Source organism: Mustelus asterias, unplaced genomic scaffold, assembly GCF_964213995.1.
Source record: "Mustelus asterias unplaced genomic scaffold, sMusAst1.hap1.1 HAP1_SCAFFOLD_3345, whole genome shotgun sequence".
NCBI classification, from domain to species: domain Eukaryota; kingdom Metazoa; phylum Chordata; class Chondrichthyes; order Carcharhiniformes; family Triakidae; genus Mustelus; species Mustelus asterias.
In genome coordinates, this window is record NW_027593290.1 from 15,682 (window position 1) to 33,391 (window position 17,710).

The 17,710-nt window shown below is 54.5% G+C and overlaps 1 protein-coding gene across 1 annotated transcript in view; it reads right to left on the reverse strand.

The window, feature by feature from the left end:
- Positions 1-16,379, reverse strand: part of LOC144490480 (TOX high mobility group box family member 4-like) — a gene marked incomplete at its 3' end in the record, with an annotated part of 28,559 nt that extends 12,180 nt beyond the window's left edge. Inside the window, 5 exon segments of the mRNA XM_078208219.1 lie at positions 3,723-3,742; positions 3,745-3,991; positions 4,108-4,368; positions 14,306-14,548; positions 16,315-16,379. Coding sequence (XP_078064345.1) covers positions 3,723-3,742; positions 3,745-3,991; positions 4,108-4,368; positions 14,306-14,365 — 588 coding nt within the window.
- Between the last annotated feature and the right edge of the window lie 1,331 nt (positions 16,380-17,710).

Below are 17,710 nucleotides of genomic sequence, written 5' to 3' on the forward strand. Positions count from 1 at the left end.
GGGGGACACGGGGGAGCAGGCGGGGAGGGGGACACGGGGAGCAGGCGGGGAGGGGGACACGGGGGAGCATAGAACATAGAACATAGAACATTACAGCGCAGAACAGGCCCTTCGGCCCACGATGTTGCACCGACCAGTTAAAAAAAAAAACTGTGACCCTCCAACCTAAACCAATTTCTTTTCGTCCATGAACCTATCTACGGATCTCTTAAACGCCCCCAAACTAGGCGCATTTACTACTGATGCTGGCAGGGCATTCCAATCCCTCACCACCCTCTGGGTAAAGAACCTACCCCTGACATCGGTTCTATAACTACCCCCCTCAATTTAAAGCCATGCCCCCTCGTGCTGGATTTCTCCATCAGAGGAAAAAAGGCTATCACTATCCACCCTATCTAAACCTCTAATCATCTTATATGTTTTCAATAAGATCCCCTCTTAGCCGCCGTCTTTCCAGCGAAAACAATCCCAAATCCCTCAGCCTCTCCTCATAGGATCTCCCCTCCATACCAGGCAAACATCCTGGTAAACCTCCTCTGCACCCTCTCCAAAGCCTCCACATCCTTCCTGTAATGTGGGGACCAGAACTGCACACAGTACTCCAAGTGCGGCCGCACCAGAGTTGTGTACAGTTGCAACATAACGCTACGACTCCTAAATTCAATCCCCCTACCAATAAACGCCAAGACACCATATGCCTTCTTAACAACCTTATCTACTTGATTCCCAACTTTCAGGGATCTATGCACACATACACCTAGATCCCTCTGCTCCTCCACACTATTCAAAGTCCTCCCGTTAGCCCTATACTCAACACATCTGTTATTCCTACCAAAGTGAATTACCTCACACTTCTCCGCATTAAACTCCATCCGCCACCTCTCGGCCCAACTTTGCAACCTGTCTAAGTCTTCCTGCAAACTACGACACCCTTCCTCACTGTCTACCACACCACCGACTTTGGTGTCATCAGCAAATTTGCTAATCCACCCAACTATACCCTCATCCAGATCATTAATAAATATTACAAACAGCAGTGGCCCCAAAACAGATCCCTGAGGTACACCACTTGTAACCGCACTCCATGATGAATATTTACTATCAACCACCACCCTCTGTTTCCTATCCGCTAGCCAATTCCTGATCCAATTTCATCTGCATTTTCTGCAGAAGCCTACCATGGTGAACCTTATCAAACGCCTTACTAAAATCCATATATACCACGTCCACTGCCTTGCCCCCATCCACCTCCTTGGTCACTTTCCTTGCCCCCATCCACCTCCTTGGTCACTTTCTCAAAAAACTCAATAAGGTTAGTAAGGCACGACCTACCTGCCACAAAACCATGCTGACTATCACCTATCAATTCATTACTCGCCAAATAACTATAAATCCTATCCCTTATAATTTTTTCCAACATCTTGCCGACAACAGGAGTGAGACTCACCGGTCTATAATTCCCGGGGAGGTCTCTGTTCCCCTTCTTAAACAATGGGACAACATTCGCTAACCTCCAATCTTCTGGTACTATACCAGAGGCCAACGACGACCTGAAGATCAGAGCCAGAGGCTCTGCAATCACTTCTCTTGCCTCCCAGAGAATCCTTGGATAAATCCCATCCGGACCAGGGGATTTATCTATTTTCAGACCCTCCAGAATATCCTGCACATCCTCCTTATCAACTGTAATACTGTCTATTCTACTCCCTTGCAACCCAGTGTCCTCCTCAGCTATATTCATGTCCCCTTGCGTGAACACCGAAGAGAAATATTGGTTCAATGCTTCACCAATCTCCTCCGGTTCCACACATAACTTCCCTCTGCCATCTATAACTGGCCCTAAACTTGCCCTAACCAACCTTCTGTTCTTGACATACCTATAGAACGCCTTAGGATTCTCTTTAACCCTATCCGCAGGCGGGGAGGGGGACACGGGGGAGCAGGCGGGGAGGGGGACACGGGGGAGCCGGCGGGGAGGGGGACACGGGGAGCCGGCGGGGAGGGGGACACGGGGGAGCAGGCGGGGAGGGGGACACGGGGAGCAGGCGGGAGGGGGACACGGGGAGCAGGCGGGAGGGGGACACGGGGAGCAGGCGGGGAGGGGGACACGGGGAGCAGGCGGGGAGGGGGACACGGGGAGCAGGCGGGGAGGGGGACACGGGGAGCAGGCGGGGAGGGGGACACGGGGAGCAGGCGGGGAGGGGGACACGGGGAGCAGGCGGGGAGGGGGACACGGGGAGCAGGCGGGGAGGGGGACACGGGAGCAGGCGGGGAGGGGGACACGGGGAGCAGGCGGGGAGGGGGACACGGGGAGCAGGGCGGGAGGGGGACACGGGGAGCAGGCGGGAGGGGGACACGGGGAGCAGGCGGGGAGGGGGACACGGGGAGCAGGCGGGGAGAGGGGACACGGGGAGCAGGCGGGGGAGGGACACGGGGAGCAGGCGGGGAGGGGGACACGGGGAGCAGGCGGGGAGGGGGACCCGGGGAGCAGGCGGGGAGGGGGACACGGGGAGCAGGCGGGGAGGGGGACACGGGGAGCAGGCGGGGAGGGGGACACGGGGAGCAGGCGGGGAGGGGGACACGGGGAGCAGGCGGGGAGGGGGACACGGGAGCAGGCGGGGAGGGGGACACGGGGAGCAGGCGGGGAGGGGGACACGGGGAGCAGGCGGGAGGGGGACACGGGAGCAGGCGGGGAGGGGGACACGGGGAGCAGGCGGGGAGGGGGACACGGGGAGCAGGCGGGGAGGGGGACACGGGGAGCAGGCGGGGAGGGGGACACGGGAGCAGGCGGGGAGGGGGACACGGGGAGCAGGCGGGGAGGGGGACACGGGGAGCAGGCGGGGAGGGGGACACGGGGAGCAGGCGGGGAGGGGGACACGGGGAGCAGGCGGGGAGGGGGACACGGGGAGCAGGCGGGGAGGGGGACACGGGGAGCAGGCGGGGAGGGGGACACGGGGAGCAGGCGGGGAGGGGGACACGGGGAGCAGGCGGGGAGGGGGACACGGGGAGCAGGCGGGGAGGGGGACACGGGGAGCAGGCGGGGAGGGGGACACGGGGAGCAGGCGGGGAGGGGGACACGGGGAGCAGGCGGGGAGGGGGACATGGGGGGAGCCGGCGGGGAGGGGGACATGGGGAACAGGCGGGGAGGGGGACACGGGGAGCAGGCGGGGAGGGGGACACGGGGAGCAGGCGGGGAGGGGGGACAGAGGCTGGGGAGGGGGACATGGGGGAGCCGGGCGGGGAGGGGGACATGGGGGGGAAGCAGGCGGGGAGGGGGACACGGGGGAGCCGGCGGGGAAGGGGGGGACGGGGGGGAGGCCGGCGGGGAGGGGGGACACGGGGAGCCGGCGGCGAGGGGGACACGGGGGGGAGCCGGCGGCGAGGGGACACGGGGGGGGAGCCGGCGGGGAGGGGGACACGGGGGGAGCCGGCGGGGAGGGGGACACGGGGAGCCGGCGGCGAGGGGGACACGGGGGGACAGGCAGGGAGGGGGACACGGGGAGCCGGCGGGGAGGGGGACACGGGAACAGGCGGGGTGGGGGACACGGGGGAGCAGGGAGAGATCAGCCATGATCTGATTGAATGGCGGGGCAGGATAAAGGGGCTGAATGGCCTCCTCCTGATTCCTGTGTTCCTCCCCCCCCCACCCCCCCCCCCCCCAGCCCCCCCCCCACCTCCACACGGCCCCACGACAATCAGATCCCCCCCACCCCTCCTCTCACCTGCTTCTGTTCCTCCCCAGGCTGTCCCACATCGAAGCCACAATCTTGGAGACCTCTCCGAAGGTGGCGTTGGGATTCTGCCCCTTGATGGCTGCCTGGGTGTCCCGGAAGAAGAGGGCGTAGGCCGACACCGGCTTCTGGGGCTCGTTCGGGTCCTTCTTCTTCTTCTTCTTGGGCCCCTTGACCTTCTTGCTGCTTTCCAGGACGGCCCGTTCCCTCTCCTCCAGGGCAGCTCGCTCCTCCATGACCGACTGCTTCTCTGTGACTATCTGTAACAGACAGGGACAGTTACACTGCAGGCAGAGAGCCCCCCGGGGTCCGCGCGAGGGGGGACGGACACGCGGGGCGAGGGAGGGGCCCGAGGTCCCCCGAGGGAGAAACCTACCCTCCTGACGTCCTCCACCTCCTCCTCCTGAATGGAGCTGGCTGGCGACGGGGTGGCGGACTTGCGCTGTTCGGGGGAATGGGGTTGCTGGAGGATGCTTGCGTTGCCCAGGGTCATCCCCAGCTGGGAGCTGAGCTCCGAGTGATCGATGGTGGTCAGCTGGCTGTGCGTGTAGAGGCCCTGGTTCCCGTCACCCAGCGAGATGCTCATCGTCAGCGGGGGATCCGGGACGCACTGCGCCGTTACCGACTGCCCAAGCTCCTGTGACAGGCGAGAAAGAGGGGGGGGGAATGAGACAGAGACACAGCATCCAGTTAAACACAACACACCATCCCAAGACCACCCCCCCCCCGCCCCCCCCCCCCCCCCCCCCCGCCCCCCCCCCCCCCCCCCCCCCCAGCCGAGAGCCTGTCAGACTGAGATCAGTAAGAAGTTTAACAGGTTAAAGTCCAACAGGTTTATTTGGTAGCAAAAGCCACACAAGCTTTCGAAGCTGCAAGCCCCTTCTTCAGGTGAGTGGGAATTCTGTTCACAAACAGAGCTTATAAAGACACAAACTCAATTTACATGAATAATGGTTGGAATGCGAATACTTACAACTAATCAAGTCTTTAAGAAACAAAACAATGGGAGTGGAGAGAGCATCAAGACAGGCTAAAAAGATGTGTGTTGTCTCCAGACAAGACAGCCAGTGAAACTCTGCAGGTCCACGCAACTGTGGGAGTTACAAATAGTGTGACATGAACCCAATATCCCGGTTGAGCGGTCACGGGCATTCGGCCTCTGATCTCCGGGTAAGCGTTCTCCAAGGCGGCCTTCGCGACACACGACAGCGCAGAGTCGCTGAGCAGAAACTGATAGCCAAGTTCCGCACACACGCGGACGGCCTCAACCGGGATATTGGGTTTATGTCACACTATTTGTAACTCCCACAGTTGCCTGGACCTGCAGAGTTTCACTGGCTGTCTTGTCTGGAGACAATACACATCTTTTTAGCCTGTCTTGATGCTCTCTCCACTCCCATTGTTTTGTTTCTTAAAGACTTGATTAGCAGTAAGTATTCGCATTCCAACCATTATTCATGTAAATTGAGTCTGTGTCTTTATAAACTCTGTTTGTGAACAGAATTCCCACTCACCTGAAGAAGGGGCTTAGAGCTCCGAAAGCTTGTGTGGCTTTTGCTACCAAATAAACCTGTTGGACTTTAACCTGGTGTTGTTAAACTTCTTACTGTGTTTACCCCAGTCCAACGCCGGCATCTCCACATCATGACTGAGATCAGTCAGAAAACCAGCCGATATATCACCCACTTGCCTTACGCAGGCCCACGAGACCCCACTCCTACCCAATCAAGTTGTACAAGACATTGGTACGGCCACACTTGGAATACTGGGTACAATTCTGGTCACCCTATTATAGAAAGGATATTATTAAACTGGAAAGAGTGCAGAAAAGATTTACTGGGATGCTACCGGGACTTGATGGATTGAGTTATAAGGAGAGGCTGGATAGACTGGGGACTTTTTTCTCTGGAGCGTAGGAGGCTGAGGGGTGATCTTATAGAGGTCTATAAAATAATGAGGGGCACAGGTCAGCTAGATAGTCAATATCTTTTCCCAAAGGTAGGGGAGTCTAAAACTAGAGGGCATAGGTTTAAGGTGAGAGGGGAGAGATACAAAAGTGTCCAGAGGGGCAGTTTTTTCACACAGAGGGTGGTGAGTGTCTGGAACGAGCTGCCAGAGGCAGTAGTAGAGGCGGGTACAGTTTTGTCTTTTAAAAAGCGTTTAGACAGTTACATGGGTCCATAGAAACATAGAAAAACTACAGCACAAAACAGGCCCCTCGGCCCCACAAGTTGTGCCGAACATATCCCTATCTTTTAGGCCCACCTATAACCCTCCATCCTATTAAGCCCCCATGTACTCATCCAGGAGTCTCTTAAAAGACCCTGTTGAGTTTGCCTCCACCACCACTGACGGCAGCCGATTCCACTCACCCACCATCCTCTGTGAAAAACTGCCCCCTAACATTTCCCCTGTACCTACCCCCCAGCACCTTAAACCTGTGTCCTCTCGTAGCAGCCATTCCCACCCTGGGAAAAAGCCTCTGAGAGTCCACCCGATCTATGCCTCTCAACATCTTATATACCTCTATTAGGTCTCCTCTCATCCTACGTCTCTCCAAGGAGAAAAGACCGAGCTCCCTCAGCCGATCCTCATAAGGCATGCCACTCAATCCAGGCAACATCCTTGTAAATCTCCTCTGCACCCTTTCAATCTTTTCCACATCCTTCCTGTAATGAGGCGACCAGAACTGAGCACAGTACTCCAAGTGGGGTCTGACGAGGGTCTTATATAGCTGCATCATTATCCCCGGACTCCAAAACTCAATCCCTCGATTGATAAAGGCCAGCACACCATACGCCTTCTTAACCACCTCCTCCACCTGCGGGGCCGATTTTAGAGTCTATGGACCCGGACCCCAAGGTCCTTCTGATCCTCTACAGTACTAAGAGTCTTTCCCTTTATATTGTACTCCTTCATCCCATTTGACCTGCCAAAATGGACCACTACACATTTATCTGGGTTGAAGTCCATCTGCCACTTCTCCGCCCAGTCTTGCATCCTATCGATGTCACGTTGCAGCTTCTGACATCCCTCCAGACTATCCAGAACACCACCAACCTTCGTGTCGTCAGCAAACTTACCAACCCATCCCTCCACTTCCTCATACAGGTCATTTATGAAAATGACAAACAGCAAGGGTCCCAGAACAGATCCCTGGGGCACTCCGCTGGTGACCGACCTCCATTTAGAAAAAGACCCATCTATACACACTCTCTGCCTCTGACTGTATTACTGACTGTATCTGTCCTGATGTTAATCCAGCTCCCTCACACTGTCACTCAGTAACCCCTCTCCCCCCAGCACCCTGTGTTACTGACTGTATCTCTACTGATGTTAATCCAGCTCCCTCACACTGTCACTCAGTACCCCCTCTCCCCCCAGCACCCTGTGTTACTGACTGTATCTGTCCTGATGTTAATCCAGCTCCCTCACACTGTCACTCAGTAACCCCTCTCCCCCCAGCACCCTGTGTTACTGACTGTATCTGTACTGGTATTAATCCAGCTCCCCCACACTGTCACTCAGTAACCTCTCTCCCCCCAGCACCCTGTGTTACTGACTGTATCTGTACTGATGTTAATCCAGCTCCCTCACACTGTCACTCAGTAACCCCTCTCCCCCCAGCACCGTGTCACTGACTGTATCTGTACTGATGTTAATCCAGCTCCCTCACACTGTCACTCAGTAACCCCTCTCCCCCAGCACCCTGTGTTACTGACTGTATCTGTACTGATGTTAATCCAGCTCCCTCACACTGTCACTCAGTAACCCCTCTCCCCCCAGCACCCTGTGTTACTGACTGTATCTGTCCTGATGTTAATCCAGCTCCCTCACACTGTCACTCAGTAACCCCTTTCCCCCCAGCACCCTCTGTTACTGACTGTGTCTGTACTGATGTTAATCCAGCTCCCTCACACTGTCACTCAGTAACCCCTCTCCCCCAGCACCCTGTGTTACTGACTGTATCTGTACTGATGTTAATCCAGCTCCCTCACACTGTCACTCAGTAACCCCTCTCCCCCAGCACCCTGTGTTACTGACTGTATCTGTACTGATGTTAATCCAGCTCCCTCACACTCTCACTCAGTAACCCCTCTCCCCCCAGCACCCTGTGTTACTGACTGTATCTGTACTGATGTTAATCCAGCTCCCTCACACTGTCACTCAGTAACCCCACTCCCCCCAGCACCCTGTGTTACTGACTGTATCTGTACTGATGTTAATCCAGCTCCCTCACACTGTCACTCAGTAACCCCTCTCCCCCCAGCACCCTGTGTTACTGACTGTATCTGTACTGATGTTAATCCAGCTCCCTCACACTGTCACTCAGTAACCCCTCTCCCCCAGCACACTGTTACTGACTGTATCTGTACTGATGTTAATCCAGCTCCCTCACACTGTCACTCTGTAACCCCTCTCCCCCCAGCACCCTGTGTTACTGACTGTATCTGTACTGATGTTAATCCAGCTCCCTCACACTGTCACTCAGTAACCCCTCTCCCCCAGCACCCTGTGTTACTGACTGTATCTGTACTGATGTTAATCCAGCTCCCTCACACTGTCACTCAGTAACCCCTCTCCCCCAGCACACTGTGTTACTGACTGTATCTGTACTGATGTTAATCCAGCTCCCTCACACTGTCACTCAGTAACCCCTCTCCCCCCAGCACCCTGTGTTACTGACTGTATCTGTACTGATGTTAATCCAGCTCCCTCACACTGTCACTCAGTAACCCCTCTCCCCCCAGCACCCTGTGTTACTGACTGTGTCTGTCCTGATGTTAATCCAGCTCCCTCACACTGTCACTCAGTAACCCCTCTCCCCCCAGCACCCTGTGTTACTGACTGTATCTGTACTGATGTTAATCCAGCTCCCTCACACTGTCACTCAGTAACCCCTCTCCCCCCAGCACCCTGTGTTACTGACTGTATCTCTACTGATGTTAATCCAGCTCCCTCACACTGTCACTCAGTAACCCCTCTCCCCCAGCACACTGTTACTGACTGTATCTGTACTGATGTTAATCCAGCTCCCTCACACTGTCACTCTGTAACCCCTCTCCCCCCAGCACCCTGTGTTACTGACTGTATCTGTACTGATGTTAATCCAGCTCCCTCACACTGTCACTCAGTAACCCCTCTCCCCCAGCACCCTGTGTTACTGACTGTATCTGTACTGATGTTAATCCAGCTCCCTCACACTGTCACTCAGTAACCCCTCTCCCCCAGCACCCTGTGTTACTGACTGTATCTGTACTGATGTTAATCCAGCTCCCTCACACTGTCACTCAGTAACCCCTCTCCCCCAGCACCCTGTGTTACTGACTGTATCTGTACTGATGTTAATCCTGCTCCCTCACACTGTCACTCAGTAACCCCTCTCCCCCAGCACCCTGTGTTACTGACTGTATCTGTACTGATGTTAATCCAGCTCCCTCACACTGTCACTCAGTAACCCCTCTCCCCCAGCACCCTGTGTTACTGACTGTATCTGTACTGATGTTAATCCTGCTCCCTCACACTGTCACTCAGTAACCCCTCTCCCCCAGCACCCTGTGTTACTGACTGTATCTGTACTGATGTTAATCCAGCTCCCTCACACTGTCACTCAGTAACCCATTTCCCCCCAAGCAATACTTTTCACTGTATGTTAATACATGTGACAATAATAAATCAAATGAAATCAAACCCTGGCTATGACTGTAACATTAGCATGTCAGCTACGACTCTCTCCATATTTTACAGATGCGCCATAGAAAGCATTCTTTCTGGTTGTATCACAGCTCGGTCTGGGGCTCCTGCTCTGCCCAAGGCCGCAAGGAACTACAAAAGGGTCGTGAATGTAGCCCAATCCGTCACGCAAACCAGCCTCCCATCCATTGACTCTGTCTACACTTCCCGCTGCCTCGGGGAAAAGCAGCCGGCATAATTAAGGACCCCCCCCACGCACCCCGGACATTCTCTCTTCCACCTTCTTCCTGAGGAAAAAAAGTCTGAGGTCACGTACCGACCGACTCAAGAACAGCTTCTTCCCTGCTGCTGCTGTCAGACTTTTGAATGGACCGACCTCGCATTAAGTTGATCTTTCTCTACACCCTAGCTGTGACTGTAACACTACATTCTGCACCCTCTCCTTTCCTTCTCTATGAACGGTATGCTTAGTCTGTACAGCGCGCAAGAAACAATACTTTTCACTGTATGTTAATACATGTGACAATAATAAATCAAATCAAGAACTACCTTCTGCGATTGATCAACAAGGACGCCCAGATCCCTCTGTCCGGGCGATATGGAATCTGCTTTCCATTTCGGTAATAATGTGCCTTTAAATGTTTGTGATATGGCAGTTTGATTTGATTTATTATTGTCACATGTATTAACATTCAGTGAAAAGTATTGTTTCTTGTGCGCTGTACAAAGCATACCGTTCATAGAGAAGGAAAGGAGAGGGTGCAGAATGTAGTGTTACAGTCACAGCTAGGGGTGTAGAGAAAGATCAACTTAATGTGAGGTAGGTCCATTCAAAAGTCTGACAGCAGCAGCAGGGAAGAAGCTGTTCTCAGAATCATAAAAGGTTCTTGATCAGTCATAAGTGAGGCTTACATTAACACTGCAATGAAGTTACTGAGAGAATCCCCGAGTCGCCACACTCCAACGCCTGTTTGGGTAACACTGAGGGGGAACTTAGCATGGCTTAATGCACTCTAACCAGCACGTCTTTCGGACCGTGGGAGGAAACCGGAGCACCCGGAGGAAACCCACGCAGACACGGGGAGAACGTGCAGACTCCACACAGACAGTGACCCAAGCCGGGAATCGAACCCGGGTCCCTGGCGCTGTGAGGCAGCAGCGCGAACCCACTGTGCCACCCAGAGGTTTACAGCATGGAAACAGGCTCTTCGGCCCTACTTGTCCATGCCACCCAGTTTTTACCATTAAGCTAATCCCAATTGCCCGCATTTGGCCCATATCCCTCTATACCCATCTTACCCATGTAACTGTCTGAACACTTTTTAAAAGACAAAATTGTACCCGCCTCTACTACTGCCTCTGGCAGCTCGTTCCAGACACTCACCACCCTCTGTGTGAAACAATTGCCCCTCTGGACACTTTTGTATCTCTCCCCTCTCACCTTAAACCTATGCCCTCTAGTTTTAGACTCCCCTACCTTTGGGAAAAGATATTGACTATCCAGCTGATCTGTGCCCCTCATTATTTTATAGACCTCTATAAGATCACCCCTCAGCCTCCTACGCTCCAGAGAAACAAGTCCCAGTCTATCCAGCCTCTCCTTATAACCCAAGAGTTCTTGAGTTGGTTGGTACGTGATCTCACAACTTTTGTGTCTTTTTCCCGATGGAAGAAGGTGGAAGAGAGAATGTCCAGGGTGTGTGGTGTCCTTGACAAAACTGGCTGCTTTGCCGAGGCAGCAGAGATGGTACAGTGGTTAGCACTGCTGCCTCACAGCGCCAGGGACCCGGGTTCGATTCCCGGCTCGGGTCACTGTCTGTGTGGAGTCTGCACATTCTCCCCGTGTCTGCGTGGGTTTCCCCCGGGTGCTCCGGTTTCCTCCCACAGTCCGAAAGACGTGCAGGTTAGGGTGCATTGGGCCGTGCTAAATTCTCCCTCAGTGTAACCCGAACAGGCATCGGAGTGTGGCGACTAGGGGGATTTTCACAGTAACTTCATTGCAGTGTTAATGGAAGTCTATTTGAGACACGAATAAATAAACTTTAGACAGAGTCAATGGATGGGAGGCTGGTTTGCGTGATGGATTGGGCTACATTCACGACCTTTTGTAGCTCCTTGCAGTCTTGGGCAGAGCAGGAGCCCCAGACCAAGCTGTGATACAACCAGAAAGAATGCTTTCTATGGGGCATCTGTAAAAGTTGGTGAGAGTCGTAGCTGACATGCCCAAATATCCTGGAAAGTCCCATTCCCCTTACTGATTCCCGGAATGCTTCACCTTAGCTGCCAATCTTTGGACACTAAGGGGACAATTTAGCATGGCCAATCCACCCTAACCTGCACATCTTTGGACACTAAGGGGCAATTTAGCATAGCCAATCCACCTAACCTACACATCTTTGGACACTAAGGGGACAATTTAGCATGGCCAATCCACCCTAACCTGCACATCTTTGGACACTAAGGGGCAATTTAGCATGGCCAATCCACCTAACTTACACACCTTTGGACACTAAGGGGTAATTTAGCATGGCCAATCCACCCAACCTGCACATCTTTGGACACTAAGGGGCAATTTAGCATGGCCAATCCACCCTAACCTACACATCTTTGGACACTAAGGGGCAATTTAGCATGGCCAATCCACCCAACCTGCACATCTTTGGACACTAAGGGGCAATTTAGCATGGCCAATCCACCCTAACCTACACATCTTTGGACACTAAGGGGCAATTTAGCATGGCCAATCCACCCAACCTGCACATCTTTGGACACTAAGGGGCAATTTAGCACGGCCAATCCACCCTAACCTACACATCTTTGGACACTAAGGGGCAATTTAGCATGGCCAATCCACCCTAACCTGCACATCTTTGGACACTAAGGGACAATTTAGCATGGCCAATCCACCCAACCTACACATCTTTGGACACTAAGGGGCAATTTAGCACGGCCAATCCACCCTAACCTACACATCTTTGGACACTAAGGGGCAATTTAGCATGGCCAATCCACCCTAACCTGCACATCTTTGGACACTAAGGGACAATTTAGCATGGCCAATCCACCCAACCTACACATCTTTGGACACTAAGGGGCAATTTAGCACGGCCAATCCACCCTAACCTACACATCTTTGGACACTAAGGGGCAATTTAGCATGGCCAATCCACCCTAACCTGCACATCTTTGGACACTAAGGGACAATTTAGCACGGCCAATCCACCTAACCTGCACATCTTTGGACACTAAGGGGCAATTTATCATGGCCAATCCACCTAACCTACACATCTTTGGACACTATGGGACAATTTAGCATGGCCAATCCACCCAACCTACACATCTTTGGACACTAAGGGGCAATTTAGCATGGCCAATCCAGCCAACCTGCATATCTTTGGACACTAAGGGGCAATTTAGCATGGCCAATCCAGCCAACCTGCATATCTTTGGACACTAAGGGGCAATTTAGCATGGCCAATCCACCTAACCTGCATATCTTTAGACCTTGGGAGGAAACCCACACAGACACGGGGAGAACGTGCACAGTCTGCACAGACAGTGACCCGCGCCGGTGTGTTGGCCGTGCTAAATTCTCTCAGTGTACCTGAACAGGCACGGAGTGTGGTGACATGGGGATTTTCACAGTAACTTCATTGCAGTGTTAATGTAAGCCGACTTGTGATCCTAATATATAAACTTTAAGCAATTTACCAGGGCCAATCCACATCTTCGGACACATGGTAATGCATTTTGGAAGCTCTAATACAGATCGGAAATATACAGTAAATGGCAGAACCCTTAAGAGTATTGATAGGCAGAGGGATCTGGGTGTACAGGTACACAGGTCACTGAAAGTGGCCATGCAGGTGGAGAAGGTAGTCAAGAAGGCATACGGCATGCTTGCCTTCATCAGCCGGGGCATTGAGTTTAAAAATTGGCAAGTCATGTTGCAGCTTTATAGAACCTTAGTGAGGCCGCACTTGGAATATAGTGTTCAATTCTGGTCGCCACACTACCAGAAGGATGTGGAGGCTTTGGAGAGGGTACAGAAAAGATTTACCAGGATGTTGCCTGGTATGGAGGGCATTGGCTATGAGGAGAGGTTGGAGAAACTTGGTTTGTTCTCACTGGAGCGACGGAGGTTGAGGGGAGACCTGATAGAAGTCTACAAGATTATGAGGGGCATGGACAGAGTGGATAGTCAGAAGCTTTTTCCCCAGGGTGGAAGAGTCAATTACTAGGGGGCACAGGTTTAAGGTGCGAGGGGCAAGGTTTAAAGGAGATGTACGAGGCAGATTTTTTACACAGAGGGTGGTGGGTGCCTGGAACTCGCTGCCGGGGGAGGGAGTGGAAGCGGATACGATAGTGAGTTTTAAGGGGCGTCTGGACAAATCCATGAATAGGATGGGAATAGAGGGATACGGTCCCCGGAAGGGGAGGGGGGTTTAGTTCAGTCGGGGGCAGCATGGTCGGTGCAGGCTTGGAGGGGCCGAAGGGCCTGTTCCTGTGCTGGAATTTTCTTTGTTAACTTAGAGGCAATTTTTAGCACGGCCAATCCACCTAACCTGCACGTCTTTTGGACTGTGGGAGGAAACCGGAGCACCCGGAGGAAACCCACAGACACGGGAGAACGTGCAGACTCCACACAGACAGTGACCCAATATGGGAATCGAACCCAGGTCCCTGCTGCTGTGAAGCAGCAGTGCTAACCCACTGTGTCACCTGAAGAGGGACCATGTTCAGGGATGAGTGATGGGTTGGAGTAGGGGGAAGGGTGGGTCTAATCGTACAGTTCTTTCACAGAGATAGCACGGGTCCGATGGGAGGAGTGGCCAGCCTCTACGATTCTACGCAAGCGGCTATGTATAAACCCGCCATACCATGGAGAGGCTGCCAATGAGACCTCCACCCTGGTCGATGACACCCTGTGACAGGGTCATGGGTAAGTCCAGAGGAGCGGAGGTAAACTGAGAGGCAAAACCATTGTCCTGGGAGCTGGAGGGATCCGTCAGGTCAAAGTGACATTCCACGTCCGACACGGCGAGGGAAGGGTCCGACTCCAGAGGCAGCGAGATGGGGGGAATCTCAAATTCTTCATCACCAAGGCTGGGAGTGTGGAAGGTCTGTGGAAAAAGGAGACACAGTGTGACTAAATACAGAGTAAAACCCCTTCGACACTGTCCCCCTATCAAACACTCCCAGGACAGGTACAGCACGGGGTTAGATACAGAGTAAAGCTCCCTCTACACTGTCCCCATCAAACACTCCCAGGACAGGTACAGCACGGGGTTAGATACAGAGTAAAGCTCCCTCTACACTGTCCCCCATCAAACACTCCCAGGACAGGTACAGCACGGGGTTAGATACAGAGTAAAGCTCCCTCTACACTGTCCCCATCAAACACTCCCAGGACAGGTACAGCACGGGGTTAGATACAGAGTAAAGCTCCCTCTACACTGTCCCCATCAAACACTCCCAGGACAGGTACAGCACGGGGTTAGATACAGAGTAAAGCTCCCTCTACACTGTCCCCCATCAAACACTCCCAGGACAGTTACAGCATGGTTTTAGATACAGAGTAAAGCTCCCTCTACAGTGTCCCCATCAAACACTCCCAGGACAGGTACAGCACAGGGTTAGATACAGAGTAAAGCTCCCTCTACACTGTCACCATCAAACACTCCCAGGACAGGTACAGCACGGGGTTAGATACAGAGTAAAGCTCCCTCTACACTGTCCCCCATCAAACACTCCCAGGACAGGTACAGCACGGGGTTAGATACAGAGTAAAGCTCCCTCTACACTGTCCCCATCAAACACTCCCAGGACAGGTACAGCACGGGGTTAGATACAGAGTAAAGCTCCCTCTACGCTGTCCCCATCAAACACTCCCAGGACAGGTACAGCACGGGGTTAGATACAGAGTAAAGATCCCTCTACACTGTCCCCCATCAAACACTCCCAGGACAGGGACAGCACGGGGTTAGATACAGAGTAAAGCTCCCTCTACACTGTCCCCCATCAAACACTCCCAGGACAGGGACAGCATGGGGTTAGATACAGAGTAAAGCTCCCAGGACAGGTACAGCACGGGGTTAGATACAGAGTAAAGCTCCCTCTACACTGTCCCCCATGAAACACTCCCAGGACAGGTAGAGCACGGGGTTAGATACAGAGTAAAGATCTCTCTACACTGTCCCCCATCAAACACTCCCAGGACAGGTACAGCACGGGGTGAGATACAGAGTAAAGCTCCCAGGACAGGTACAGCACGGGGTTAGATACAGAGTAAAGCTCCCTCGAGACCGCATTGCACTTGGAATATAGTGTTCAATTCTGGTCGCCACACTACCAGAAGGATGTGGAGGCTTTGGAGAGGGTTACAGAAAAGATTTACCAGGATGTTGCCTGGTATGGAGGGCATTAGCTATGAGGAGAGGTTGGAGAAACTTGGTTTGTTCTCACTGGAGTGACGGAGGTTGAGGGGAGACCTGATAGAAGTCTACAAGATTATGAGAGGCATGGACAGAGTGGATAGTCAGAAGCTTTTTCCCCAGGGTGGAAGAGTCAATTACTAGGGGGGCACAGGTTTAAGGTGCGAGGGGCAAGGTTTAAAGGAGATGTACGAGGCAGATTTTTTACACAGAGGGTGGTGGGTGCCTGGAACTCGCTGCCGGGGGAGGGAGTGGAAGCGGATACGGTAGTGAGTTTTAAGGGGCGTCTGGACAAATACATGAATAGGATGGGAATAGAGGGATACGGTCCCCGGAAGGGTCGGGGGTTTTAGTTCAGTCGGGGGCAGCATGGTCGGTGCAGGCTTGGAGGGGCCGAAGGGTCTGTTCCTGTGCTGGAATGTTCTTTGTTCTGAAGCTTCTGTCCACATTCTCACCTCGGCTCCACTCAGGAACGGGTGGCTGGAATCAGCGATTGTCAGGTAGGTGTCACTTCCACTGGGAAACTGTAAGAGGAAGTTGAGAGAGAGATTAAACGGGGAGCCCCTCTTGCAAGAAGACAGTTTAACACCAGCCGTGAGGCCCCATCACTCCCCCTCCAGCCATGTACAGATGGCAGCCAATGGCAATATCTAAGCACCAAACTGTGTCCCAGACACACTGACCCCCAAACACTGAGGAAGCTGGGTCAATACAGGCGTTATCACTCTGTTGGACGTCAGTGCTGAGGGGGCGCCGCACTGTGGGAGGGTCAGTGCTGAGGGAGCGCCGCACTGTGGGAGGGTCAGTGCTGAGGGAGCGCCGCACTGTGGGAGGGTCAGTGCTGAGGGAGCGCCGCACTGTGGGAGGGTCGGTGCTGAGGGAGCGCCGCACTGTGGGAGGGTCAGTGCTGAGGGAGCGCCGCACTGTGGGAGGGTCGGTGCTGAGGGAGCGCCGCACTGTGGGAGGGTCAGTGCTGAGGGAGCGCCGCACTGTGGGAGGGTCAGTGCTGAGGGAGCGCCGCACTGTGGGAGGGTCAGTGCTGAGGGAGCGCCGCACTGTGGGAGGGTCGGTGCTGAGGGAGCGCCGCACTGTGGGAGGGTCAGTGCTGAGGGAGCGCCGCACTGTGGGAGGGTCGGTGCTGAGGGAGCGCCGCACTGTGGGAGGGTCAGTGCTGAGGGAGCGCCGCACTGTGGGAGGGTCAGTGCTGAGGGAGCGCCGCACTGTGGGAGGGTCAGTGCTGAGGGAGCGCCGCACTGTGGGAGGGTCGGTGCTGAGGGAGCGCCGCACTGTGGGAGGGTCAGTGCTGAGGGAGCGGCGCACTGTGGGAGGGTGAGGGAGCGCCGCACTGTGGGAGGGTCAGTGCTGAGGGAGCGCCGCACTGTGGGAGGGTCAGTGCTGAGGGAGCGCCGCACTGTGGGAGGGTCAGTGCTGAGGGAGCGCCGCACTGTGGGAGGGTCAGTGCTGAGGGAGCGCCGCACTGTGGGAGGGTCAGTGCTGAGGGAGTGCCGCACTGTGGGAGGGTCAGTGCTGAGGGAGCGCCGCACTGTGGGAGGGTCAGTGCTGAGGGAGCGCTGCACTGTGGGAGGGTCAGTGCTGAGGGAGCGCCGCACTGTGGGAGGGTCAGTGCTGAGGGAGCGCCGCACTGTGGGAGGGTCAGTGCTGAGGGAGCGCCGCACTGTGGGAGGGTCAGTGCTGAGGGAGCGCCGCGCTGTGGGAGGGTCAGTGCTGAGGGAGTGGGGCAGGATTGAGTGGTTTCCCACCACCCCATCGTGTCCTGGTCGGCGATCCCTCCCCATGGTAAGGACGGCAGCCTCAACCAGAGGCCTGCAGGGTGCCACCACACACAACCAA